The sequence below is a fragment of the Micropterus salmoides genome, unplaced genomic scaffold (assembly GCF_014851395.1).
Source record: "Micropterus salmoides isolate LMB-PRFRI ecotype aquatic unplaced genomic scaffold, ASM1485139v1 Ms_hic_scaffold_14, whole genome shotgun sequence".
NCBI lineage: Eukaryota > Metazoa > Chordata > Actinopteri > Centrarchiformes > Centrarchidae > Micropterus > Micropterus salmoides.
This window is the reverse complement of record NW_024040485.1, coordinates 33,877,569-33,905,168: the sequence shown is the minus strand read 5'-3', so window position 1 is coordinate 33,905,168 and position 27,600 is coordinate 33,877,569. Positions and strand designations below refer to the sequence as shown.

Genomic DNA, 27,600 nt, shown 5'->3' with positions numbered 1-27,600 from the left:
GAGAGAGAGACAGAGAGACAGAGAGACAGAGAGAGACAGAGAGACAGAGAGAGAGAGAGAGAAATCTTTCTTCTCGTGGAAACAAGTTTCTCTACATATCAAAGTTTCAGAGGAAAAGCCGTCCAGGCAGCAACTATCACAGCAGACAGTAAAGTCTTTATTCCCTGCAGCAAAGCCGCAGACATCAGCCAGGATCAGTACGTGATGTCACCGTCACAAAGAAGCGCTTCTGCGGGCTGCACATCCAGGTCCATGTGTGTCGGCGGCGTCACTTACTGAAAATGTGGCGTGTGTGGAAGTTTCGGCACTACTCAGTCAATAAAAGAGCTTTGATCTGATTCAGAAAACAGCGACGCTGCCACCAAGCTACTGAGAAAGTAGTTCAACTAGTAACTAGTAAGTTTATTTCGTGCGCAGTCAGGGGCTTCACCAGGTTAGTCGTGTCGCCGCTCTTGGCAGCAGTTATCTTACGTCGCAAATGTCGCATCAAGCCCGGTGCTCATTACAGTTCTGGCTGATCGCTGTGTGATGAAATATAAAATAATTGCTGGTCTGACTCCCTGCGCACTTTACGGCAGAGATCGAGGATACATCAGTGACCTTTGACCTCCAGAGCGCAGCAGGTTCGGGTTTACGATCCATCGGTGACCTCTCACAGCACTTAGCAGCTGGAGATGTTAAACCCACAGAGGGCCCACGGAGGAGACGCCGAGCGCAGAGCTGAGTCATTTAACCTCCGGGGTCCTTCCGCCCGACGTCTGTTACTGCCGGGGGCCCTTTACAAACCCTCCGGGAGCTCGGCTGCTTGGCGCTCTCCTCCCGTTTGGCTCGTGTTGCTGCACCAACACTGCTGGTGTTTACTACTGATTACACAAGCCGCCGTCAGGTTCTCCTCTTACTCCTTTTTAATAAATCATTTGTTTCTTTGAGTCACGGCCGTGCGGAGCTGGAGCAGAGCGCCGCAGACTGCTGCTTAGAGCGCGACGCTCTGATGGCAGAGGAAAGTTCAGGCTCTCATAAAGGAGAGGGAGGTTTGTTTCTCCGTTTCGATTGCAGAGGCAAGGACGACTCTGAAGACACTTTGCTGCTGGCAGGAAAACCGAACTAAGAAATCAGTGAAGGCTGCTGGACTGAACACGGGAAAGAAAGGGTTAACCAGTCGCACGACTGCGCTGACTAAACATTTCAGTCGTTGGTGTTTTAGTCTCTGATGTTGATGTTTGACAGTTTGAACAACGTGGAGCAGTTTAAAAGTAACGATTAGTCAACGTCATCGACGATTATAAAAACTGCTTAAAGGATGGTCTTCTTCTTCTGGTTGTTTATATTATACTCAGCGTCTGCTACGACTGTAAAACTGCTCACCAAGAAGACGCCTTCAGAGAGAGAAGCTTTTATCCGCTCTTTCATCTCTAAATACACGTTTGAGGCGAGAAATCAACGTGTAGAACTTGAATATCGGCAGTTTTAGCAAAGTTGATGGCGAATCGAAAATGTGCACAAACGTTTTCGGGTTGAGAAGCTCCACGAGCGGCCGCGAGGTTAGCGGTGGCAGGCGGTCCCGCCCACAGGGCGCCCTGGTTACTCAGACCATTGCGAGATAGTTTCACTGCTCGTACCGCTGCTATTCTGACCGTCTGAGGAACGGTTTAAAGTAAAGAAACATTCTGCACTACCCCATAATAAACATGCACAGCACAACACTAGTTACATTTACTATTCACACTGAGGAGAACAGTCTGGATCTGCGCCCTGATGGCGTGGCAGGAGGCGTGGCAGGTGGCGTGGCAGGAGGCGTGGCAGGAGGCGTGGCAGGAGGCCCCAGTGAGTCCTTTTGTCACGGAGGGTTTATAACGCTGTTGCTCTTTGCAGCTGTGAACAAACGTCTCGACGAGGACGAACACTTTCTATGAGCTTGATCCTCGTGGTCAGACGCCGGCAGTATGTGTGTCACTCTCTCTCCAAACACATGGAAACACCAGGGTCCAGATACACGTGCCATGAAACTACTGTCTACTATTTCCACAGTAACTGCAGCTCCTCTCAGCTCCTCTCAGGTACGGCAGGTGAGTTTGAACTGGCCTCCTGAAGATGAGGGAATAAGTCGTGCAGAGAAAGACGAGCTGCCTCGGTGAGCCCAGCAGGCAGCACGACTTTATCAATAAAACATCGTCCACAGTTTTATTATTAGACCTCAGATCCAGACTCGTGATGGAGGGACGAGGGCAGCAACAGCAGCCGCTCCTCCTCCGCCGGACTATTAAGAGTCTGTGCGTCCAGACGGTCACCTGACTGTCGGTGTGAAGGTGAAATACATTTACATTTATTCATTTAGCTGACGCTTCTATCCAAAGAGACTTACAGCTGCTCTACATGTCAGAGGTCGCACGCCTCAGGAGCAACGAGAGGTAAAGTGTCTCGCTCAGGGACACAGTGGTGGATTGAACACTAGTCTCTCACACCAAAGGCATGTGTCTTATCCACTGCACCATCCCCACCCCAGTCACCAAGGTGACTGACAGGTGACAGGAAACAGGCACAGGTCTGCAGTTTCATCTACACTGGTTAACACTCAGTTTCTTCTGTGTGTGTGTGTTAGAGTGTGTGTGTGTGTGTGTGTCTGAGTGTTAGAGTGTGTGTGTGTGTGTGTGTGTGTGTGTGTGTTAGAGTGTGTGTGTGTGTTAGAGTGTGTGTGTGTGTGTTAGAGTGTGTGTGTGTGTGTGTGTGTGTGTGTTAGAGTGTGTGTGTGTGTGTGTGTGTTAGAGTGTGTGTGTGTGTGTGTGTGTGTGTCTGAGTGTTAGAGTGTGTGTGTGTGTGTGTGTCTGAGTGTGTGTGTGTGTGTGTGTGTGTGTGTGTGTGTCTGAGTGTTAGTGTGTGTTAGTGTGTAGATGCTGTCAGACTATAAATAACCTGCCGTTGTGCTGAGTAAACAGTCCTCCATCAGCCGGAGAGTCCCAGCAGAGCTCTCAGCTCCAATAGCTCAGCAAACAGCATCCGCTCAGATACTACAGGACTACTGTAGGACTACTGCAGGACTACTGCAGGACTACTACTACAGGACTACTGCAGGACTACTACTGTAGGACGACTACTACAGGACTACTGCAGGACTACTGCAGGACTACTACTGTAGGACTACTACAGGACTACTACTGTAGGACTACTGCAGGACTACTGCAGGACTACTGCAGGACTACTACTGTAGGACTAGTGCAGGACTACTACTGTAGGACTACTACAGGACTACTGCAGGACTACTACTGCAGGACTACTACTGCAGGACTACTACTGTAGGACGACTACTACAGGACTACTGCAGGACTACTGCAGGACTACTACTGTAGGACTACTGTAGGACTACTGCAGGACTACTACTGTAGGACTACTACAGGACTACTGCAGGACGACTACTGCAGGACTACTGCAGGACTACTGCAGGACGACTACTGCAGGACTACTACTGTAGGATGACTACTACAGGACTACTGCAGGACTACTACTGTAGGACGACTACTACAGGACTACTGTAGGACTACTGCAGGACTACTGCAGGACGACTACTGCAGGACTACTGCAGGACTACTACTGTAGGACGACTACTACAGGACTACTGCAGGACTACTACTGTAGGACTACTACAGGACTACTGCAGGACTACTGCAGGACTACTACTGTAGGACGACTACTACAGGACTACTGCAGGACTACTACTGCAGGACTACTGCAGGACTACTACTGTAGGACTACTGCAGGACTACTACTGTAGGATGACTACTACAGGACTACTGTAGGACTACTGCAGGACTACTGCAGGACTACTACTGTAGGACGACTACTACAGGACTACTGTAGGACTACTGCAGGACTACTGCAGGACGACTACTGCAGGACTACTACTGTAGGACGACTACTGCAGGACGACTACTGCAGGACGACTACTGCAGGACTACTGCAGGACTACTACTGTAGGACGACTACTACAGGACTACTGCAGGACTACTACTACAGGACTACTGCAGGACTACTGCAGGACGACTACTGCAGGACTACTACTACAGGACTACTGCAGGACTATTACAGGACTACTGCAGGACTACTACTGTAGGACGACTACTACAGGACTACTGCAGGACTACTGCAGGACGACTACTACAGGACTACTACAGGACTACTGCAGGACGACTACTACAGGACTACTACAGGACTACTGCAGGACTACTACTGTAGGACGACTACTACAGGACTACTGCAGGACTACTACTGTAGGACGACTACAACAGGACTACTACAGGACTACTGCAGGACTACTACTGTAGGACAACTACTACAGGACTACTGCAGGACTACTACTGTAGGACGACTACTACAGGACTACTGCAGGACTACTGCAGGACTACTACTGCAGGACGACTACTACAGGACTACTACAGGACTACTGCAGGACGACTACTACAGGACTATTGCAGGATGACTACTACAGGACTACTACAGGACTACTGCAGGACGACTACTACAGGACTACTACAGGACTACTGCAGGACTACTACAGGACTACTGGAGGACGACTGCAGGACGACTACTACAGGACTACTGCAGGACTACTGCAGGACGACTACTACAGGACTACTACAGGACTACTGGAGGACGACTACTACAGGACTACTACAGGACTACTACAGGACGACTACTGCAGGACTACTGCAGGACGACTACTACAAGACTACTGCAGGACAACTACAGGACGACTACTACAGGACTACTACAGGACTACTGGAGGACGACTGCAGGACGACTACTACAGGACTACTGCAGGACTACTGCAGGACGACTACTGCAGGACTACTGCAGGACTACTGCAGGACGACTACTGCAGGACTACTACTGTAGGACTACTGCAGGACTACTGGAGGACGACTGCAGGACGACTACTACAGGACTACTGCAGGACTACTGCAGGACGACTACTACAGGACTACTACAGGACTACTGCAGGACGACTACTACAGGACTACTACAGGACTACTGGAGGACGACTACTACAGGACTACTACAGGACTACTGGAGGACGACTGCAGGACGACTACTACAGGACGACTACTACAGGACTACTGCAGGACTACTGCAGGACGACTACTACAGGACTACTGTAACTACTGCAGGACTACTGGAGGACTACTACAGCTGATACTGCACAGGAGCTGATAGTACTCTACAGGAGCTGAGGCCCAAGGGTCTTTAACACACTGACTTGATAGTACAGGCTGGTAGGGGCCCCATGAGCGTCTAAATCCATCACTGCTTCTACAGAACTTGCAGTACTACTAGTGTTACTTCTAGTACTACTGCCACAGCCTCGGTAAGTTTCCTCGTCCTGCTTCCCTGCGAGCGACTTCAGGATTATAACCGGTTATTATTCCTACTTCTGCAGGAGGAACGCCGCTTTAAGAGTCCGGCTGCTGAGCTGACGGTTCAGCTGTGGTCAGTCCTAGATGTCGGTGTGGTGGAGACACAGCAGCAGCTGACGGAGGAATATCTGACCCCAGAGACTTTAGATATTTATACCCTCCAGCGATCCAGCAGCTCCAACGCTAATTAATCTTGAATGAGTGTTTCCCCTGTGGCCCCCACACTGTAAGTACAGTACAGGACGAGTACAGGAGCCCGCAGAGGACACTTCATCAGGGTTTGTGCCGTGGAGGGAGGATCTCTCAGGCCGTCAGCTGATAAACTGCTTCAGTCAGAGCGAGGCTGAGGTGCTAACAACAAGTCCCACTTTAAATACTATCGTCTGTCACGTTAAAGTAGGAACTCGTGTTCTGTTTGATGAGAGGGTCGAGAGCTTGGCCCGCCGCCGCTGCTACACCAGAGCACCAACCAGCTGACATCAGCTGACGTTCACAGCTTCCTGCACAGCAGTCACACATTTATTCACTAGACCCCGACCGATTTATCGTTTTGCAGATATTATCGGTCGATATAAGCTACTTGCAGATATATCTGCAATGCCGTTTATAACAGCTGATATATGATTATTAAAAAACAAACAGAGTCGCATCTGTCCCTCAGGTCATGAGTGTTGCATAGTTTGCCCACCAGAGGGCGCTGCAGCTCCTCTGTTAACAACACTGCAGCACCACAGAACAAAACATCAGCTGACCCCAGTGTACCGAGCTCAGAGCCGGAGCTCCTGGTAGCTCAGTGTTCCCGGTGAGTTGTTCATTTCTCAAGTCAGTTACATGACTTAAATAATAAACACAACCCTCGTCACTTCTCCTCTCTTGAAAACCTTCATCTCAGACTTGCTAACCCTCCCGGCTCACAGCAGTTTCATGTTCCAGCAGCTGAGCGCTGGATGCTGACGTTACGCTGACAGACGTGATTGTAGATTTATTCTGAAACAGTGCGGCACTTCTAGTGAACGGCCCTCTCATTTCTCCCTAGTGCATTGCTTCTAAATGTTATTAAACACAACGTTGCAGCAGCTAACGCTGCCCGTTGCTAAATTAGCCTCAGAGCCAATGCCGTGTTTATCAGTGCAGGAGCGATTAAACTACAGTATTCTGAATCTATCTGCGAGCCGCTCGTCACTAGTTACAGTCAGCGTGTCAGAAATCAGCTTCCTGCCCAACAAAGTTCTCTAACGTTGCCTCTTCTTTTGAATGTGACCGTCATTTAGTATTAGATTAATTAAACAGCAGCGTGTCCTCTGGGTCACTGTATCATAGCCGATAAAACTTCAGAAAGTAGTCATTGTGGCAGAATATATGTAAGGTAATAACTACTGCATGACAAAATATATATATATATATATATATATATATATATAATTATTTGCCTCCATAGGACAGCCCTGTTTATCATCATTATCATAGCCATGACATTAGATATCATATATGGTGTTATTCGTAGTAGTATATGGGTAATTTTTATAGTTTCGGTTTCGTGGGCCCCACAATACACGTTCATTAGTAGTAGTACACCTTGAAATATTTTGTTGTACTTTTGTTCAAAGTACTATTTATACCAATAAAAAGGTTCTTTTTATACTGCATTATGTCACGGTGTCTTGGTGACGTCTCAGCATAACAACATTTTAGGGATAATCTTTCTTTATGTCATGTGTTTCTTAAAACAAGGGGAAAAAACAATATCGGCCGATTTATCGGAGTTAAAAAATCTCAAATATCGAAATCGGTATCAGATCTAACAATCCCATATCGGTTGGCCTCTATTATTCAGTTGATATTTGGTGAAAGAGAAAGTAGTGTGTTAGTTTTACTTGTTTTACTGAGTCAGGAACGGGTTATTTGACGGCAATGACGTGGTTTTTAGAGCGTCCCAGTAATTATGTGGACTTCTTCTTTCATTCGGTTCCTTGGTGTCTCTGGACCCAGTTTTTTAAGGTGTGCTGTTGTTATTTTATTTAATCTGCAGCCGTTCCCACAGGAGGCCTTTGTCTCCTGTCAGGCCGGTATTGTAATTAAGAATCTGTTGCCTGGTGAAATAAAGGTCTAATCTGGAGATCTGATTTAGCCTCCAACCTAAAACATGTCTGCATCCATCATATGAATAATTAAACTAATAATAACAACCAGTCAGATCTCTGATGCTTCACGGTTGCATCCTCACTCGGCTCTGACAGCATCTGATCCGCACGGCCGAGCGTCGACGTGAAGTCGTTCAGTGGATTTATGAAAACATGAGAAGTGACCTTGTGATGGCGAAGCCGCCTCGTCTCCTGCAACAATATGGCGGAACATCAACTACACAGCGCTGCGCTTAATGGACTGAAAACCACAGAGTCCCACAGGAGTGAGGCGGCAGAGGTCTGAGCGGGATCCTGCACTCAGTCTGATCCTCCGCCCGCTACACTCATCCACCCTTTAAGAATCCTTTAAAAGCTGCAGATAAAGCTTTAAAACACCTTATTCAGCATCATGTGATGCATCAGCTGCTTTCTCAGGTCAGGTCATGTGATGAAAACATCTGGATGAGTTTCTTCTCTCTTAAACATCCAAACCTGCTGCGGATGAAGAAGGATCTTGGGCTGTCCGGTGCGCTGTGTTCACGTGTGACGGCAGATTTGTGATTTTAATCAGGAACTCAAAAGATAAACTGATCTTAAATCCGTCTGCGGATGTTTTCTGTGCTTTTCAGCTGATTAACTGATGTTTATGTGTGAAACATCGCGGTTATGATCTCATACTGCGTGTATCAGTTTGTCAGTACTTCCTCAGTCTCCAGAGGGGAAACCAGTTTGGTCACTCGCACCTATCAGACTCGTGTCAGACGTAACAGGCCGACAGCTTCAGCTCGGTGCCCGAGCGCCTAACGATCCGGAGCACGTTTACGTCATCACTCCCATGAACACCGCTGCACAAATCTGTCCAACAGCTGGAAGAGTCGGCCGACTGACATCCACATCCAGCCAATGAGAGCAGGTGGCTACTTTTTCACTGCAGAACACGTTTTCCTGCCCTGCAGCTCTCTGGAGCTCAGCCTGCTGCTGCCTGCGTGTGCTGATCCGTCCTTTCACCCAGATTCTTTGTCTTTATAATAACAAACAGCTGTTTCGTGTGCAGGATCTTTAGCGTGCCGCTCCCGGCCCGGCACGGCGCGATCACACTGGGCAAACGAACCGGACTTTGGGGGTTAATCGTGCCACGATGCGGATCGCCTACGCCCTTAATCCCGGAGCTCACTCCGTCACATATGGACACTTTGGACATCAAGTCAACGTCCAGTTAGACTTTCAAAATAAAACTGTTAGTTAAGGTTGTGAAACATTGCAGTTTGGTTAGGTTTGTTGTCACGATTACTGGAATTTCTTACTTCGAATCAATACCTTGAAAAATGTCGATATTTGATTCCCTTGTCGATACCACAGAAAAATTGACACGCTGACTGAATTATTGAATAAAGTTACTGAATCATCTGAATCAAACTTGTCTTAGTCAGTGAAGTTAACAGCAGCTCTGAGGAGGATTAGCTTAGTTTAGAGAATTATAAATGTCTGTCGGGCCGACAGCAGGACAGCTGTCTTATCAGCAGCAGTTTACAGGCCGTCCTGTTTGAGACTTTAGTGATGCTGAAAGGAGAGACGTCTCCAACCTCTGCAGGTTCTTTACACAGGACGGCGTGTCGGTCCTGCAGGGGCTTTGCTCTTTTTGTTAGCGCCGCTCTGGACCGTCACTTTCATTTGGGCTTGTATCCTTTCCCAGCATCCAATCACAAGTGACGAGTACTAGCCAATCACAGCACACGCGGGAAACAAATACGGTCACCTGGCTGAAAGTCATGCCGTCCACCAAAGCCACCTCCTTACTTGGACTTTAATGTTAAAAATAACATTCAGATATTTTAATAATGGTACGGTTTAATAGAAGAGTCACGACTGTCCGTGACTCAACTCCGATCTCAGAAGTTTTACCATGTTTTAAGTTGTTTTACTGTTTATTTTGTAGGTTAGCCTGTTGAACTTGGCGTTAGCATGTTGAACTTGGCGTTAGCATGTTGAACTTGGCATTAGCATGATGCACAGCTGGAGGTGTTGGACTGATGCTGTAATACAGTCCAGAGAAACGCCTCATTTAAAGCAAACTAAATAATAAGAGCAGCGTTTTTTAATGTCAGTAACTACATCACATCACATTTATTCATTTAGCTGACGCTTTTATCCAAAGCGACTTCCAGCTGCTCTACATGTCAGAGGTCGCACGCCTCTGCAGCAACGAGGGTTAAGTCTCTGCTCAGGGACACGTTGGAGGATGTGCTGCAGCGTTGGCTTTGTTGTTACGCTGGAGAATCTTCTGCTCTGTGGAAATTTACATGTGAAAGTTTAGGGGTCCATGACAGGAAAGCGTTTGAGAACCACTGAGTTAGAGATAACACGCAGACTTTATGTCGATTGGTTGAAGAGCAGGTTTCTTTCTGCGGCCGACTGCAGCCCTGGTGTCTTTGAGTCGAGCCGTCACCCTGAGCTGCTTCATGAAACTAAAAGAGCTTTTTGCTGCAGGTCTGAACACTTCATCAAACTTTAACGGCTTTATTATGTAACAGAGAGCCTGACGGAACAGAGGTTCCTGCAGGTCAGCGCCTGACTGAAATCTTTAACGTAATCCATTCAGGAAAAGGTTTTCTGTTCTACCAGAGAACGGGTCCACTATTACTGGCCGCCCCCCCAACCCACTACGGGTGGGGCTGTCTAAAAAGCGTCGTGTCTGATGAACCTGCAGCAGAAGTCCATCAGTCTGTAATTAGAGCCACGGGAAGCTGCTCTGGTGCTTTCGGCCTCTTCAGAGAAGCCGTTTGATCGTTTCCCAACCTCACAGTCACCAAGGTCAGACCAGAGCGCCAGCCTCATCAGCAGCGGGGTGGGGGGGGCATACGTGCTGTGACGAACGCTCTCTCTGGTTTAAGTGCAGCGTCGAGGTCTGACAGTCTGCTGATCTGGTAGGGTCCAACATATAATATAATATAAATATATCAGGAGAATAGATTTGATAAGCAGCTGCACAAAAGACTAATTCTTACCCTGGAACTATAAACATGTTCAAGGTTTGCTACTGCGGCCAAGTGCTTGTTCATGCTGGGAACTGATGCGTCTCTTTAAATAAACGCTGTACCTGATTTATTCCTGCCATTATTTGTTAGTTGTTTGGTCCATAAAGTAAAATGTTGAATTGAATAAAATGCAATATGTCAGTTTCCCAGAGTCCAAGGTGACGTTTATAAAGTAGGGCTGGGCAGTAAAACTATAATGATAATTATCGCAATATAATTTTCCTCAATAACGATATAATAAATGTTCAATAGATCGTCAATAAATATTTGCTTTAATTCATTTGAATCAGGAACAAATTAGAACCCAATTTTTCTATTAAAATATTATTTGGTTGAAAAAGCTAATAGTTTTAAATGTTCTGACTCAGATCTGTGAAGCGATCCTCTGTTTGGCATCAAGTGTTTGTCCCGTTCTGACCATAAAGAAAAGTTTAACCATCTGGTTTCTTTAATTTTCACTCAGGAGCACAAATCAGCCTTTAAACTAGAAAGAAATAACGATGTGACATTTATCGTGATAATTATCGATACCGACTGATGAAATGTTTTTATCGTGATAACATGTTTGGCCAAATCGCCCAAGCATACTTTAAAGGTCTTTAAAAGATCTAGCTGAAGCTGCAGAAGAAGCTGCTGCTGAAGCTGCAGAAGAAGCTGCTGAAGAAGCTGCAGAAGAAGCTGCTGAAGAAGCTGCTGAAGAAGCTGCAGAAGAAGCTGCTGAAGCTGCAGAAGAAGCTGCTGAAGCTGCAGAAGAAGCTGCTGAAGCTGCAGAAGAAGCTGCTGAAGAAGCTGCTGAAGAAGCTGCAGAAGAAGCTGCTGAAGCTACTGAAGCTGCTGCTGAAGCTGCAGAAGAAGCTGCTGAATCTACTGAAGCTGCTGCTGAAGCTGCTGCTGAAGCTGCTGCTGAAGCTACTGAAGCTGCTGCTGAAGCTGCTGCTGAAGCTACTGAAGCTGCTGCTGAAGCTACTGAAGCTGCTGCTGAATCTACTGAAGCTGCTGCTGAAGCTACTGAAGCTGCTGCTGAAGCTGCTGCTGAAGCTACTGAAGCTGCTGCTGAAGCTGCTGCTGAAGCTACTGAAGCTGCTGCTGAAGTTACTGAAGCTGCTGCTGAAGCTACTGAAGCTGCTGCTGAAGCTGCAGAAGAAGCTGCTGAATCTACTGAAGCTGCTGCTGAAGCTGCTGCTGAAGCTACTGAAGCTGCTGCTGAATCTACTGAAGCTGCTGCTGAAGCTGCTGCTGAATCTACTGAAGCTGCTGCTGAAGCTGCTGCTGAAGCTGCTGCTGAAGCTGCTGCTGAATCTACTGAAGCTGCTGCTGAAGCTGCTGTTGAAGCTACTGAAGCTGCTGCTGAAGCTGCTGTTGAAGCTACTGAAGCTGCTGCTGAATCTACTGAAGCTGCTGCTGAAGCTGCTGCTGAAGCTGCTGTTGAAGCTGCTGCTGAAGCTGCTACTGAATCTACTGAAGCTGCTGCTGAAGCTGCTGCTGAATCTACTGCTGAAGCTGCTGCTGAAGCTGCTGCTGAATCTACTGCTGAAGCTGCTGCTGAAGCTATTGAAGCTGCTGCTGAAGCTGCTGCTGAAGCTACTGAAGCTGCTGCTGAAGCTGCTGAAGCTGCTGCTGAAGCTGCTGCTGAAGCTACTGAAGCTGCTGCTGAAGCTACCGAAGCTGCTGCTGAAGCTGCTGCTGAAGCTACTGAAGCTGCTGCTGAAGCTGCTGCTGAAGCTGCTGCTGAAGCTACTGAAGCTGCTGCTGAAGCTGCTACTGAAGCTGCTGCTGAAGCTGCTGCTGAAGCTGCTGCTGAAGCTGCTGCTGAATCTACTGAAGCTGCTACTGAATCTACTGAAGCTGCTGCTGAAGCTGCTGCTGAAGCTACTGAAGCTGCTGCTGAAGCTGCTGCTGAATCTACTGCTGAAGCTGCTGCTGAAGCTACTGAAGCTGCTGCTGAAGCTGCTGCTGAAGCTACTGAAGCTGCTGCTGAAGCTGCTGCTGAAGCTACTGAAGCTGCTGCTGAAGCTGCTGCTGAATCTACTGCTGAAGCTGCTGCTGAAGCTGCTGCTGAAGCTGCTGCTGAAGCTGCTGAAGCTGCTGCTGAAGCTGCTGCTGAAGCTGCTGCTGAAGCTGCTGCTGAAGCTACTGAAGCTGCTGCTGAAGCTACTGAAGCTGCTGCTGAAGCTGCTACTGAATCTACTGCTGAAGCTGCTGCTGAAGCTGCTGCTGAAGCTACTGAAGCTGCTGCTGAAGCTGCTGCTGAAGCTACTGAAGCTGCTGCTGAATCTACTGCTGAAGCTGCTGCTGAAGCTGCTGCTGAATCTACTGAAGCTGCTGCTGAAGCTGCTGAAGCTGCTGCTGAAGCTGCTGAATCTACTGAAGCTGCTGCTGAAGCTGCTGCTGAAGCTACTGCTGAAGCTACTGCTGAAGCTGCTGCTGAAGCTACTGAAGCTGCTGCTGAAGCTGCTGCTGAAGCTACTGAAGCTGCTGCTGAAGCTGCTGCTGAAGCTACTGCTGAAGCTGCTGCTGAAGCTACTGAAGCTGCTGCTGAAGCTGCTGCTGAAGCTACTGAAGCTGCTGCTGAAGCTGCTGAAGCTGCTGGTTTAACGTCTCCTGACGGTCTGCAGTCTCGTACGGAAACATTTTATAACCAGCATCACGTGTTTCAGACGTCTGTTCATCACATTTAACTCTTTATTACGTTCCGGGGGGTGATGGGTGTGTTCACATGCAGCGCGAAGTGAGCGGTTCGCCCGGCGAGATTGCATAAAAAAGTCAACGCAAAGACGAGAATAGAAGCACATTCATGGCGTGATGTGAATAATGTAAAAAGTGGAGGAGAGAGCCGCGGGCAGCGCCGCAGCTTCTGGACATATAAAGACCCGGAGTCACATTTATTTAGTGAATTAAATCATCTGAGCCGGATCACAGGCTGAAGTCTTTGCTGTAGTTCATTTTATTTCTCGCAGGAGGACGAGTCAGCAGCTCAGCGTGAGCGATCGCTGCTCTGCAGTCAAACTCTCCTTCACTCGTCACGCACACGAAGACAGAGCCGACACAAAAGATCCGTCCAGCTCAGGAGCAAACACCAGCACAGTTCAGGGGGAAATTTCTCCTCCAGCTGAAGCATTTAGGGAATTTAGATGAGATGAAACGGGTTCTGTAACTGCATGGAAAAACTATAAAACTCTCACTAAAGTGAACACCTGACTACAACAAGCTGACTTTCTGTCCTCGTGATGTTTCTGTTGTTTTGGTTTTTTGCTTTATGAGTGAAATAATGCGGGTTAAGACGAGCAGCTCGTGTTTCAGACGTCTCTTCAAAGTGAGTCTGTTGTCCGGCTGCGTTTCATCTGCACTTTGCTGCAGCAGATCAAAGTCTGCTGTCTGACCCTTCCTCCGGGTTTCTCTGCTTCCTGCTGTTTCTCCTCAAAACTACAATCAGACGGGTTTCACCGTCTCTTCGGACAAAAGAGCGGCGCTCCGATCAGGCGCAGTTAAAGCTTTCTGAACTGTTAAAGCTTCTGGCTGAGGAGGAGTAAAAGGACGGAGGCGTGTCGACCCACCGCACATACGAGTGCTTCTGTAATAAAGTTTAATGATGGAGGCATCAGACAGATTACTGTCCATAATCAAGACATCAGATAAAGACTTCTGTTGATCTCCAGCAGCGATTAACAGATGAAGAGGAGCCTCGAGCAGCAGAGAGAAAATAACCCAGCTCGTGGTTTTATAATAAAGCTTCCTTTTCAAACAGGAATGTTTTCTGTCCACACGAGAGAATAAAACCTTCCTGGTTAGCTGAACATTCATCCACCCACTCACTCAGGATCCACCTTAAAGCCACCGACAGCAGGTGCGACGCCTGTTTGGAGGTTTTACTTTCCAGACATTTAAACAGCAAAAACAAACAACTCTGGATCAAAAAAACGCAGATCAGCAGAAATCAACAGGAAGTTTTACAGCTAGCTGAACGTGTTGTACAGAAACCAGAGTTTCAGGCAGGGCAGATACGGAAAACTAATTTGACACGACCATTTATTTCACTGCTATATGAGCTGATATCTTAAACTTCCCCGGCAGCAGAGTGTGAGAGGGAGGCTCAGCTCTGTGCTTCTCTGCAGTCGGACCGACGTTCCACAGTTTAAACCTGCTTCATGGTCCTAAACAAGAAGAAGCTGCAGCAACGACCCAAAAACCTTCACTCAGGAACAACAGAGTGAAACAGCAGCAGCTGTTCGGTTGCTGCTTTGCTCTGATTTCTGTTTTGAAGAGGTTTCAGTGATGCTGCTGCTCTTTATCTTCGATGAGGATAAATTTTAACTTTATCACGATGGACATTTTTTTAAATTTACATTTTATTGACCAAATAATTATCCTCAGTCTGACATTAACACAAGCTATTAAACACAAACAGGAAAATACAAAAACTAAGATTAAAAGTAAACAGAATCTGATGAATTACTAATGAAAAAGACTGCTGGCAGCAGCTAAGGAGCAGTGAGGCAGAAATATGAAGGTGATTTCAGGTAAAACTGCTCATTTGAATGAATCAGTCTTTAAACTGAACACAGTTCACTTATTTATAAAGTATAAATCTGAAATATTTCCTGTTTCATTTCAATTATTTTTTTCTTCATGAATTTGAAAACGTGCATTAATCTGAGGCAGGGCGGCGCGTGCACGAACCTGAACCGTGTTTCACATAAACGCTGATTCTGATCCTCCACGGGATCAGTTCAGGTCCTGTTCCCGCATGAACGCTGTGGCGGTCTAACACGTCGCAGCTGCGAACAGGTAAACGCTCACCTGGACCTGGTACATGGCTCTGAGTCAGTCCCTCGGCTCCGGCAGGGCTCAGATCAGCGGGACGCAGCCTGGAGCTGCAGCCGCCAGCGGTGCACCGCAGCCCGCCTCCTCTGCTCCGGCCGCTCGGTCTCTCTCCGGGCCTCTCAGCTCTGAACCCGCTGCAGAATAAGACCCGGTCCCGGTGCGCTCTGCCTCCCGGTCCGCTCAGTCCTCCCGGTCCGCTCTGCACAGCCTGTCCGACGCCAAAGCACCCAAACGCCGCGGTGTCCGGGTCTCATCTCGCTCTGCTCCGGTGGAGGGCGGGATGACAACAAACCGAGCGGAGCCGAGCCGCCCCGAGCCGCCCCGAGCCACACACGGTGACTTCCTGTGGGGGATTTCACAATAAAGGCGCTGTTGCAAATAAGGCGTGTGAGGAAGTGTCATCCTCTCCTAAATGTCCTGTGTTCACGACAAAGATGAAATATGTCTTTAGCACAACAATGCGGAGATATTAAAGACATTAACATTTTCAAGCCTTAGATATAAACTAAATTTACCTGCCAAGCTCTCTCTAGTTTTACACATACTGTTACCTGGACTTCTGCATAAATTGGTCATAAAATGTGATCAGATCTTCATTGAAGTAACAACAACAGACAAACACAGTCTGCTTAAACTAATAGCACATAAATAATTGTAGGTTTTCATGTTTTTATTGGCCACACTGAGTAAACAGTCACAGTGCAGGCTGGAAACAGTCTGTGAACCCTTAGATTTAATAACTGCTGGACCCTCATTTGGCAGCAACAAATTTCTTCTCCATTACCCGTCCAACAGGAAGAAAGCCAACTCTGTGTCAGTTTTGTCTGCTCCAAAATAAATCAGAGAAGTGTTTCTGATGTTGACTGTGTTTTTACCAGAAGTTGATCTTATTCTTTGTCCTGAAAGGCTCCAGCACATAAAACTTTGTTGCTGGTTTTTATCCTTTCGTGGAGTTTGATGGAGTCTGTGTTGCAGTTTTTTTATGGTGTGCGGTGTTGTTGTTGCTGTGTTTACGTTTCAAATTGAGCAGGAAAGAGGTTCGGGAGCGCACAAAATCCAACCCGGAGTCTTCACAGAGGAATAAGCATACTGGCCGTCAGAATTAACAGAAAAACCCGACAACGCTTCACACTCAGGCAGTAAAAAAGGGATTCATTTCATTAAAAAACTACACATGGCTCCTTTAACAGGGTGTACTGGGTTACAAACATGTAGTTTAAGCAGGGTTAAAGAACCGTCGGTGTAAAAGAGAGAACTACCACATCGTTTTCACATTGTTGTAGAAAACAGGTTTGTTTTGATTCATCAACTTTTTCCTTTTGTCAAATCTGACATCTCGTGTGATCATGAAAGGTCGAATCAAAGGATAGTAATCCAAAAGTCAGCTGACTGTTGATGAGCCCAATTTGCCCTTCCTGGGGACCCTGGATGTAGTCCAGGATGTAGTCCTGGATGTAGCCCTGGATGTAGCCCTGGATGTAGTCCTGGATGTAGCCCTGGATGTAGTCCTGGATGTAGCCCTGGATGTAGTCCTGGATGTAGCCCTGGATGTAGCCCTGGATGTAGTCCTGGATGTAGCCCTGGATGTAGCCCTGGATGTAGCCCTGGATGTAGTCCAGGATGTAGTCCAGGATGTAGCCCTGGATGTAGTCCAGGATGTAGCCCTGGATGTAGTCCAGGATGTAGTCCAGGATGTAGCCCTGGATGTAGTCCAGGATGTAGTCCAGGATGTAGCCCTGGATGTAGTCCAGGATGTAGCCCTGGATGTAGCCCTGGATGTAGTCCAGGATGTAGTCCTGGATGTAGCCCTGGATGTAGCCCTGGATGTAGTCCAGGATGTAGCCCTGGATGTAGCCCTGGATGTAGCCCTGGATGTAGTCCAGGATGTAGCCCTGGATGTAGCCCTGGATGTAGCCCTGGATGTAGTCCTGGATGTAGTCCTGGATGTAGCCCTGGATGTAGTCCAGGATGTAGCCCCAGTAGGTGACTCCATAGTTCTGCTGGGAGTCTTTAACGCACTTGTGGGCAATGATGAGACACCTGGCGCGGCCTGATAGGGAGGCCTCCCTGTTGTCTTCTGTGCTTTGGTGTGATTTTGTGATCGAGGCCCCTCATACCTCCGGCAGACTTTGGGGGCATTGAACCCGAGTGGGCAAAGTTCAAAAGCTTCCATGCTGTGGCAGAGAGCTGTGGTCCCAAGACACCGTGCATTACAAACATATAGACAGGTACAGGAGGGATACTGGAAATACTGGGAATACTGGGAATACTGGGAATACGACCACTTCAACCTGCTGCTGAATCCACAAACTGAACAAGAGTTTGACGAGAACAAAGACTCACAGTGAAGGTAACTTTCAGGGCCGTTACTGAAGGAGGGAGTGGCTGACTGTTTCCTGTCTGAGCGTCTGCTGCTGTGACTTCAGCTTCACTCAGAGGCTAAATGGCTTCCAGATTAGAGGAAGATCTCTGCTGTCCTGTCTGCCAGGACATCTTTAAAGATCCTGTCATCCTGTCATGTTGCCACAGCTTCTGTAAAGGCTGTCTGCAGAGCTGGTGGACAGAGAGAGGAAGTCGGGAGTGTCCAGTTTGTAAGAGGAGACATTCAAAGGACGGACTGCCTCCTAACTTTGCTTTAAAGAGCCTGTGTGAGAGTTTCCTGCAGGAGAGAGATCAGAGAGCTTCAGAGGCTCTCTGCAGTCTGCACTCTGAGAAACTCAAACTCTTCTGTCTGGACCATCAGCAGCCAGTGTGTGACACCTGCAGAGACTCAGAAAAACACAGCAACCACAGATTCAGACCCATCGATGAAGCTGCACGACAACACAAGAAGGAACTTCAGGAAACTCTGAAATCCTTAAAGGAGAAGTTAAAGGTTTGTGAACGAGTTAAAGTGAAGTTTGATCAAACAGCAGAACACATGAAGGTCCAGGCCCGACACACAGAGAGGCAGATTAAGGAGCAGTTTAAGAAGCTTCAGCAGTTTCTAGAGGAGGAAGAGGAGGCCAGGATGGCTGCACTGAGGGAGGAAGAGGAGCAGAAGAGTCAGATGATGAAGGAGAAGATGGAGGCTCTGAGCAGAGAGATAGCAGCTCTTTCAGACACAGTCAGAGCCACAGAGGAGGAGCTGAGAGCTGAAGACGTCTCATTCCTGCTCAACTACAAGGCTGCAGTGGAAAGAGTCCAGCAGCGCCCCCTGCTGGATGATCCACAGCTGCCCTCAGGAGCTCTGATAGACCAGGCCAAACACCTGGGCAACCTGACCTTCAACATCTGGAACAAGATGAAGGACACGGTCTCCTACACTCCTCTCATTCTGGACCCAAACACTACTGATCCAGAACTCATCCTGTCTGAAGATCTGACCAGTGTGAGACGAGGAGAGAGACAGCAGCTTCCTGACAATCCAGAGAGGTTTGATTACTGCTGTGTCCTGGGCTCTGAGGGCTTTAACTCAGGGACTCACAGCTGGGATGTCGAGGTTGGAGACAGTACAGGCTGGAGACTGGGAGTGTTATCAGAGTCTGTCCAGAGGAAGGGAGACATACGGTCTGGATTATGGAGAATATGGTTGTATAACAGTGAATACTCAGCAGTATCCTTTCCAGCTCCATCCACTGATCTCAGTGTGCAGAAGAAGCTCCAGAGGATCAGAGTGAAGCTGGACTGGAACAGAGGAAAGCTGTCGTTCTCTGATCCTGATACTAACACACACATACACACCTTCACACACACTTTCACTGACAGGATGTTTCCATATATTTACACTGGGGATGAACTCCCACTGAAGGTTTTACCAGCGAAGGTCTGTGTGACTGTAGAACAATAATAATATGATGATGGACTCTGAGGATCATGTGACTGTGTTGTCCTGGTGAACAAATCAGCAGAAAACATCTGGGCCAAAAATAGATTCCTGTAATTTTTCAGGAGTGTATGGAAGATTTTATTGTACTTTAATATTTGTAACCCACAGAAAACAATCCACAAATATTTCTATCTACAAATATGTATTTTTACAATTGTGAAAAATACAGAGTGACTTCTACACACAAAACAGTTGTTACACATTTGCGGATTACTTCCTGTCAATTTGTGGGTCACGTTCCATTTGTAACTTCCTTTTTACGCATTTGTGGAATTTCCAATGTCCAATGTTTACTGCAGAGATCTGTAAAAAAATATATAGACAAATATCTCACTACCCAAAACATGTATTTTTACATTTGTGTAAAATCATATCCACAAAAATACAGAGCAATTTGCAAATATGTACAATTTACTCTGTACACACATTTTAATTTCACATACAAAGTGTTATTTATGCATTTGTGGATCTATTTCTACACACAAAACCATTTTGCACATTTGCAGATCATTTCCTGTCAATTTGCAGGAAATGATCTGCAAATGATTTACATTTGTGACTTCCTTTTTCTACATTTGTGGAATTTCGTCCACTCTGTAAATGTGAGAGCAGTTTCTTAGCTACACCAGCACTGCAGTACCCAGGGTCATCTGTAGGAGACAACAACTTCTGCAGGACCACTGGACTCTACTCCGTCTAACCTTTTCTGTACAAGTGCACATAGTTTGCTATTGAATACGTTATCCCTGCATTTGTTTTACATTTATATTTAAATAAATACATTTGAAAGCACTGTTGTGCCTACTGTTTGTAGGAGCTATTGTAAACCCTATGTAGAAGGTTAGTAGGGTTTACAAGACACATCAACAGCTCCATAAGATAAGTAGCTACTCAGAATATTGTCCTAGATTTAAGACTGAAACATGGAGTCGTTCAGGACATGTGGATGTCTAGGGCAGTACTGGACATCTTGGGGTGCCGTTCCCAACCAACCCATTACCGGGGACCTCTTAGACAACATGAGGGGCGACGTTCACTTTATCAGACTAACCCTATGGCAGCTAATAAATGAATAGCCATTTGCTGGACCACCAGGGGTCCTTAAGGGTAAATAGTTTCCACCATAATTCCATCCATAAGTAACACAATGACTGATAAGCGTGTTTGGGACAAAATCGTATCAAATGGAGATCTGTGGTCTAATTTGTGTCAGTTGTGTCATTTAGTTTGACGTGAAAAAAGACTGAATGCAAGGCAAGAGAATAAATATAACACTGTTTGTACTCATTGTATTTTACCTTTTATTGTGTGGAAAAAGAAATAGATATAAAAAGTATGATTTTTAATCCTTTCATGTCAAAAGATGTTATAACTTTAATTGAACTGCAGTATTCCTGAGTGGACTTTATAGAGGACAGAACTTCTCTGCTTTTCACATACTGTTACAAAGATTTCTTTCACAGCTCTGACAGGAAGATGTAACATATTACTACAAACACAAGGCTCATAGTTAAATATGAATGTAAAACAAATACAGTGATAAAGTATTCAACAGTAAACTACTTGTGTTTTGGGTTGTGAGATATTTGTGTGCACATTGGCCAAAATTCCACAAATGCACAAATTTGTTTCTCTTTTCTTTGAGCGGCCTTTCACTGTTAAACTTTATTTACTGTTGGTTAAATCAGCAGACTGTAAAAACTATATTTGATCAAGTGTTGCACACGTTTGGTTTTTCCATGTTAATAACGGCTGAATGTGACTAAACTCCGCTGAACTGGATCCATGAGCTGGGCTGAGTGATGATTTGATGTCAGTGACTCTTTCTAGTTTCAACATGTTTCTTCTCCTTCACTGAACATGTTCACTCTGCTCTACAAGCTGAGCAGCGTCCTGCAGCTTTAGCACAGATGCTAACTCTGCTCACTGTGACTCCAGTTCAATAACACGCTGTTTATTCCAGCTGATTAAAGGTGTGAATGTTGGTGTCGAAATAACAAAGTTACACAAAGTTCTTTACTTCATTTTGGATGTTTGGTTGTTCATTCAGGATTTATTCTTCTTTAAATGAAACAAGTGAACGCTCCTGCTGTGAGTCACAGATTTAACTGCTGAATGAAAAGCTGCCTGTGTCTCAGAGTCTGTGTGATCTGGAAGTATAATTTAAAACAGCAGGTGTGTTCGGGGCAGCGTGCATCGAGGTGCGACCCTGAAAATGTGCGTAGTCTACAGAGAAGGCGTTCGGGCCTTCCTGTACAAAAACACAACTTCTGTCTCACTGGCTAACTTACAAAGTTAGCACACAGACACATTTAGAGAATTAAAGTAGCTAAAAAACAGGATAAATATCTAAAAACAGCTTAGCTGCTGAAAGCTAACTAGCTAAAACAATACTACATGACTTTAAACAGGCTAACGTTGCTAACCTCTGACCGCATCTGGCTATCTGAAACTCCATTAGTCCGTTTCAAGAGCATTATTTTTTATTTAGATTTATTGATCCAAAGTTAACAAAATACTTCTCCGTTGTTTAAACAAACGCATCAGAAACTCAACTTATATTCCTTTATCACAGCGAGAACTAAACTGTTCACCTCCCGAGCTGTCGTCCCTCCTCTGATGCATCATAACGTCTGGACGACCTGATCAGGACGAGATCTGATACGAGTTTCCAATATTTTTATCCAACAGTTATTTCAAACAATAAAACAGAAAAGAAAATGTCGCCCTGCTCGTCCATAACAACAATAACAAGGATGACACCGATCAACTACTGTGGCTTCAACAGGTGGCATTTTACACAAGGTGTCACTTAAAGTACTCTGCTGGTATCGTGTCACTTTAAGGGAACTGGTTTTGGTTTTGGTTCCGTAAAATTTCAAACGATACCCAAGAGAACAAAGTTCAGTCGGTCACATTTTTATTTTTAGTTTGAAAAGAGACTCGTCCGGCCGGCCGCCCACAAACAGGTCAGCTGGTTGGACCAACCAGCCAATCAGAGCTTTGAAGCCACATTCAGAAGGGGGACGCCATCTTCCTGTACAGCTGGCTAATTAGCAACATCCATAAAAAAAGGGACACAAAATGCCTTCCAGCGTGACGAGATGTTTGCAGCCGAGCAGATTTTATTCGACATTTTCAGCCACTCGTTGAAGCGTGAATGCTAAGCTAACAGCTGCTAGCTAGCTCTGCTGCAGCTTCTGTGTGAGGTCAGTGTTTTCACCCGTTCAGGATGAGTCCCTGATGTTTTATATACGGTCCACAAGGTCCCAAGTCTGCAACATCCTGACCAGCAACTGGAAACCCGTTTTTCAGCAGGTGGTCGAGAAGCGATGGACCCACAAACCTTCTTTCTGCGGCGGATGTGAAACGGACCCGGTCAGAGAGGGTCTCCAAAGTTCATGCGTGCGTCGCTGCTGTAGTGACCTCTTGCATGACGAGCTGGTAAAAAGCTAACGGCTAACATGCTAGCAGCAGTGGGACGCTGCGTCCCTATTGGACGATTACACAGCTCCAGATTTAAATCCCGTGCTGATGACGGACGGCGTGCGTCTTTCAGAGAGGCGTGTGAGTGGGTACAGAAGTCGGCTGTGGAGGTCAGGGTGGTGTCTGTCAGTGGTCGAGTTGCATCGTGGGTAGTTTGTTGTAGTTGGAGTGCAGCGGTCGCTCAGAGCTCAGACTTTAACGCCGCTGGATTTGGTTCCTCTTCTTCGCTTGGTTGCCGGCGTCATCACCTGTGGTCGTGACATCAGTGATGCTCGGGTCACCAGAGGCGACCTGGGTACCAGCGTCAACCAGTTGGTCTGCTGTGGCGGCGGCGCGGTCCTCGTCACCCTCGGCGTCTCTTCGACTGCCGCCACTCTGACGGTGTTCTTCCCGTACAGCCTCCTCTCGTACTGCAGCAGCTGCTCCCAGAAGCCGGCGTTCAGCCGCACGTAGGGCCGACTGTCCTGGACCCAGCGGTGCGCCTGGCGGAGCGTCACGCCTCTGTAACGCATCAGGTACGCCATAACCAACGCCGGGGAGCGGCTCATACCGGCGGCGCAGTGCACCAGCGTGCCCCCTGCACGGTTTCCGTGGATGCGCTCGGCCACACGGTCAAAGTGGTCTCCGAGGCGGGCGCTGGGCAGGTCGGAGACGGGCACCCGCACACACTCCACCCCCGGGTAGGCGGGGCTGGCGTGGCTGACCGTGGCGTTGACGATCAGAGTGATGCCCTTCTGCGACACCAGCGCTGCGTTGAGGGGGCCTTCGGCGCCGCTGAGGAACAGGGTGGGCGTGATCTGAGACACCGCCATGAGGCCGACCTGTCAGGAGACACATGATGCTGGTCACTCTCTGAACTCCAGCGCACTACGGCACGTGCTTAGCCTAGCTTAGCACAAAGGCTGCTAGCCTAGCGTCATCAAAAGAGAAAACGGCTCCCAGTCTGACTGACATGTTGCGTGTTGTTAGCTAACCAGCTGGTTGGAGTCCGTCCTGCAGTCAGCTGGTCTAGTTCGGCTCCACTCTGAGTCCAGGACTTTAGAGATGCTGCAGCCGTCACTGCTCCCAGCAGGGGGCGTCGACACACAGCTCCAAAGCTAATGCTGCTAAACGTCTCCTGTTTACAGTTCTGTTTCAACACCAGTTCAATAAAGATGTAAATCACAAGACGTAGCGGTTAACAAATGCTTTGGAGGGTGGAGGTTTTCTCTTTTGATGACGCTAGGCTAGCAGTTTCCCCCTGCTCCCAGTCTTTGTGCTAAGCTAGGCTAAACACGTCCTGAACATTTTTCCATCCAGGGCCAGATTAACCTGCGAGCGGCCCTGGAGATAGTAATGTAGGTGTTGCCTCTTCCCACATCTGTCCACTGTATATTGTACTATAAATAATAATTAAATAAAGTTATCTGGAGGGGCCCTCAGGGGCCCACTGTGTAATGCAGCTTTGGCTCCAACAATAACTTTTTACCCTCTCGTTCTCCACGTAAGTCAGACAGACTCGGAGCTGCTGCACGTTTTCTCTGCGGACGGAGTCATGCTAGCAGTTTCCCCCTGCTCCCAGTCTTTGTGCTAAGCTAGGCTAACCACAACCCGGACCTGCCTCTGTACAAATACCATTCACTTCTGTAGACCAGTACCTGGAACAGGACTGATGAGGTCTCACAGGAACAGAGACTGGGAAAGACCTCAGAGGAGTATCAGAGAGTAAAATGTTCACACAGGTGTGACTGCAGGTGTGAGTGTGTGTGTGAGTGTGTGTGTGTGTGTGTGTGTGTGGTGTGTGTGTGTGTTACCTGCTGCCCGGTCGGTTCCTTCACTTCAGCCTCGTTGTTTCTCTTCTTCTGCTTGCTGCTCTGAGTGAACACAAACCCCCCGGTGATGCCGTAGAAGGCTGTGTGTGTCAGTCGGCCGAAGTTAATTTTAGTCCTGACATCGTGACATGTGACATAAGACCCACATCCTGAAGCCACTGGCTGATCTGTAAAACTCAACCTCGTGTGTTACTGACTGATGATTCGCACAGAAAGAACTGATGAAGTTTTCCAACATGAAACAGATTTAAATATGAAATGTGATTCAGCAGAGATTATTATTATTACTGCTGTGTGAATGTTAGAACATATTTTAGTATTACTGAAGAGTTAAATGCTGAGGAGCTGAATCAAATCATTTTCTGTTAACTTATTGTTGTGTGTTAAGTCTGAAATGTTATGAAGTTAAACTAACTCTACAGTTAATCCACAGCTAGTGAGAGAGTTTCTGCTGTAAACAAATGTCTGAAACAGTTTTCATGGGGACCCGAGGATTTCTAAAGTCCTGGTTCAGGTTCTGAGACAGACCGCTCACCTGTCTGGGCTCCTGCTGTCTGTAAGAACAAAATACAGCGCTGGACGAAGTATTCAGATCCTTTCTTTCAGTAAGAGTTCCAATACGTCACTGTAAAAATACAAGTAAAAGTACTGCATTGAAAACATTACTTAAGTAAATATAAGTATTATCAGACAGATGGCCTGTTTACTATAATATATATATATATATATATATATATATATACACACACACACACACACACACACACACACATCTCAGATTACTGGATTATTATTCCTCATGCATTCACCTAAAAGCAGGATTTTACTGAGCATTTAGTATCAGCCTGCAGCTAATGATCATTAATTCATTCTGATTATTTCTCCATTAACTGATTGCAGTAGTGAGACTGTTGTCACGGTGACGCCTTCATGTTTGTTCTGTCAGGTTAAAACTCAAAATGATTAAAAATATGAACTAATGTACAACTGTTTAATTTAGAATAAAACATTAAAGTATTTCCCTCTGAGGGGAAAGTACCTCTAATATGTACTACAGTACAGTAAAAGTACTTCACCTCCGACACAACAACCCGGATGTCCGCAGCTTCTTCTTCTGTCCTGCGGGGGCGGCGGAGGTTCTGCGGTTAGGAAGCAGCGAAGAAGAAGCGCAGCTAGCAGCTAGCCAGTTAGCTTCCTCCGTCATGGCGGAACTGAACCGACAGCTGCAGGAGTATCTGGCGCAGTCCAAAGGCGGCGGCGCCAAGACCATCTCCCAGTCCAGCTCCAGCACCACGGTGGACCTGGACGACCCGGAGCCGGTACCCGGGAGCTGGTTCGGGCGGTGGTCGCGCCCGTGGTCCGGGGGCCGCGGCGGCAGTCCCTCCGGGCAGAGCTCCGGCGGACACGGCGGGTTTTCCTGGCCGTGGTCGGCCGAGCCGGACCCGTGCCTGCCGGGCCTGAGCCGCCGGCAGCGGCTGGTGGCCTGCGGGGTCTGCGCGTGCTTCTCCGCGCTCTGCTTCGGGCTGTCCGCGCTGTACGCGCCGCTGCTGCTGCCTACGCCCGCAAGTTCGCGCTGCTGTGGTCGCTCGGTTCGCTGTTCGCCATCGCGGCCGCGGCGATGCTGCGGGGCCCCAGCAGGCTCGCCGCCGGCCTGCCCACCTCCCCGGGGGCCGCGGTGTACCTGTGCGCCCTGGGCGGGACTCTGTACGCGGCGCTGAGCCTCCACAGCACCGTGCTCACCGCGCTGGGAGCCGCGCTGCAGGTCACCGTCATCGTCGGGTACGTGGTGTCGCTGCTGCCGGGGGGCAGCGCCGGGATCCGGTTCATGGGGGGCATGGCGGCGTCCGCCATCAAAGGACCGTCACCGGGAAACCATGCCGATCTGACCCGGTGTCAGACCCGGGACCCGGACTGAACTCAAAGGCTTTAAAGGCCGAGTCCCCAAACCGGGTCCGGGGCCTCCGGGACCTGGAGAGGACCTACTTTATTTGTTGAAACATTCCACGGCAGGCTGATTATTGATCATCGGCTGCCGTAACTGGAACTGAGGCAAGATCCTGGACCCTGACCTGCAGGACCCTGCTGCCGCTCAGGACCTGGACCCTGACCTGCAGGACCTGCTGCCGCTCAGGACCTGGACCTGACCTGCAGGACCCTGCTGCCGCTCAGGACCTGGACCCTGACCTGCAGGACCCTGCTGCCGCTCAGACCACCACAGAAAGACTTTAAAGTGTGATAACATGTATCTGGGTGTTTGGAACTGGTGTGAGTGAAGAAATCTCTTTAATACAGGAAATAAAAATCTGATCAGAAGTTTGTTTCATGTTTTCTGTGATCAGCTGTGACCTCTGACCCCTGAGGGAAACACCCTGCTCTGGGTTCAATCTGTGCATCTTTCATTCTTTGATCATCGTTTTAAAACCAAAACAGGAAAACACTGATGTTTAGTGTGACTCAAGCAGATCTGAGCTCGAACATCAGCTTAGTAAAAAGACGAGACTCGACCCGGGACGGGACGGGAACTCTGCCCGAGAGTCCTGCGGTTCTTCACAGATGAAGGTACTCGGCTGTGCGTGAAGGAACGATGCACAGACTGAAGCATGCTGGGCTACTTTAGAGTAGAGCTCGACACTGAAAAGCAAATAAAGGTCTGACGGTCCCTCGTATTTCACTACAGAACATCAGCTCGCTGTTTCCTGCGGCTCCCTGTCGGTTATTCAGCGTGCTGGTTTGACCTTACTTTGGTAGTCCAGAGGTGCTCAAACTTCTTCACATCAGACCTGGACTAGGGTTACGACCCCAGCCCAAACCCGTCCCCCTACAGTGAAACCCATAGCGGGCATAAAGTAGCACCTGACAGGTCACCTTCTTCTTAGTGTTGTTACGGACAAGCGGTTTTATTTCTTTAAGTGATTAGTTCATCCTCACTGGCCTATCAGGGCAAAGCCTGCAGCTCGGGGGGGAGAGTGAAATACTTTAGTGACCAAATACGAATTGAAGGAGATTTTTGATGCGTGTTGAAGTAAACAACAGAAAATGATTTAGTTAACT

At 47.7% G+C, this 27,600-nt stretch overlaps 4 protein-coding genes across 5 annotated transcripts in view; 2 read left to right on the top strand and 2 right to left on the bottom strand.

The window, feature by feature from the left end:
• Window positions 1-15,722, bottom strand: part of LOC119901629 (PEX5-related protein-like) — a 45,554-nt gene extending 29,832 nt beyond the window's left edge. The window contains exon 1 of the mRNA XM_038717204.1: window positions 15,361-15,722. Coding sequence (XP_038573132.1) covers window positions 15,361-15,375 — 15 coding nt within the window. The 5' untranslated portion in view covers window positions 15,376-15,722. The remainder of the gene's footprint in view (window positions 1-15,360) is intronic.
• Window positions 15,723-17,552: 1,830 nt separating this feature from the next.
• LOC119902802 (nuclear factor 7, brain-like) lies at window positions 17,553-19,577 on the top strand. Its single transcript, XM_038719177.1, has one exon. The coding sequence runs from the start codon at window positions 17,828-17,830 to the stop codon at window positions 19,211-19,213; it is 1,386 nt and encodes a 461-aa protein (XP_038575105.1). The 5' UTR covers window positions 17,553-17,827; the 3' UTR covers window positions 19,214-19,577.
• A 2,806-nt stretch (window positions 19,578-22,383) lies between these two features.
• Window positions 22,384-25,672, bottom strand: si:ch1073-184j22.2 (dual specificity protein phosphatase 18). Of its 2 annotated transcripts, XM_038719176.1 has the most exons (3): window positions 25,626-25,672; window positions 25,085-25,174; window positions 22,384-23,559 (listed from the first exon to the last, which is right to left on the bottom strand). In XM_038719176.1, the coding sequence occupies exon 3, from the start codon at window positions 23,548-23,550 to the stop codon at window positions 22,927-22,929; it is 624 nt and encodes a 207-aa protein (XP_038575104.1). In that variant the 5' UTR covers window positions 23,551-23,559; window positions 25,085-25,174; window positions 25,626-25,672; the 3' UTR covers window positions 22,384-22,926. The 2 variants fall into 2 exon arrangements, with proteins under 2 accessions (XP_038575104.1, XP_038575103.1); XM_038719175.1 differs by lacking the exons at window positions 25,085-25,174; window positions 25,626-25,672 and adding an exon at window positions 24,532-24,567.
• A 15-nt stretch (window positions 25,673-25,687) lies between these two features.
• LOC119902799 (vesicle transport protein SFT2C-like) lies at window positions 25,688-26,862 on the top strand. Its single transcript, XM_038719172.1, is given in 2 exon segments — window positions 25,688-26,100; window positions 26,103-26,862. Coding segments are annotated over 2 exon segments (711 nt in total). The 5' UTR covers window positions 25,688-25,751; the 3' UTR covers window positions 26,465-26,862.
• The last annotated feature ends 738 nt before the right edge of the window (window positions 26,863-27,600 follow it).

Coding starts and splice junctions, on each gene's coding strand:
- LOC119902802 (XM_038719177.1), top strand. CDS start 17,828: ATGGCTTCCAGATTAGAGGAAGATCTCTGCTGTCCTGTCTGCCAGGAC.
- si:ch1073-184j22.2 (XM_038719176.1), bottom strand. CDS start 23,550: ATGGCGGTGTCTCAGATCACGCCCACCCTGTTCCTCAGCGGCGCCGAA.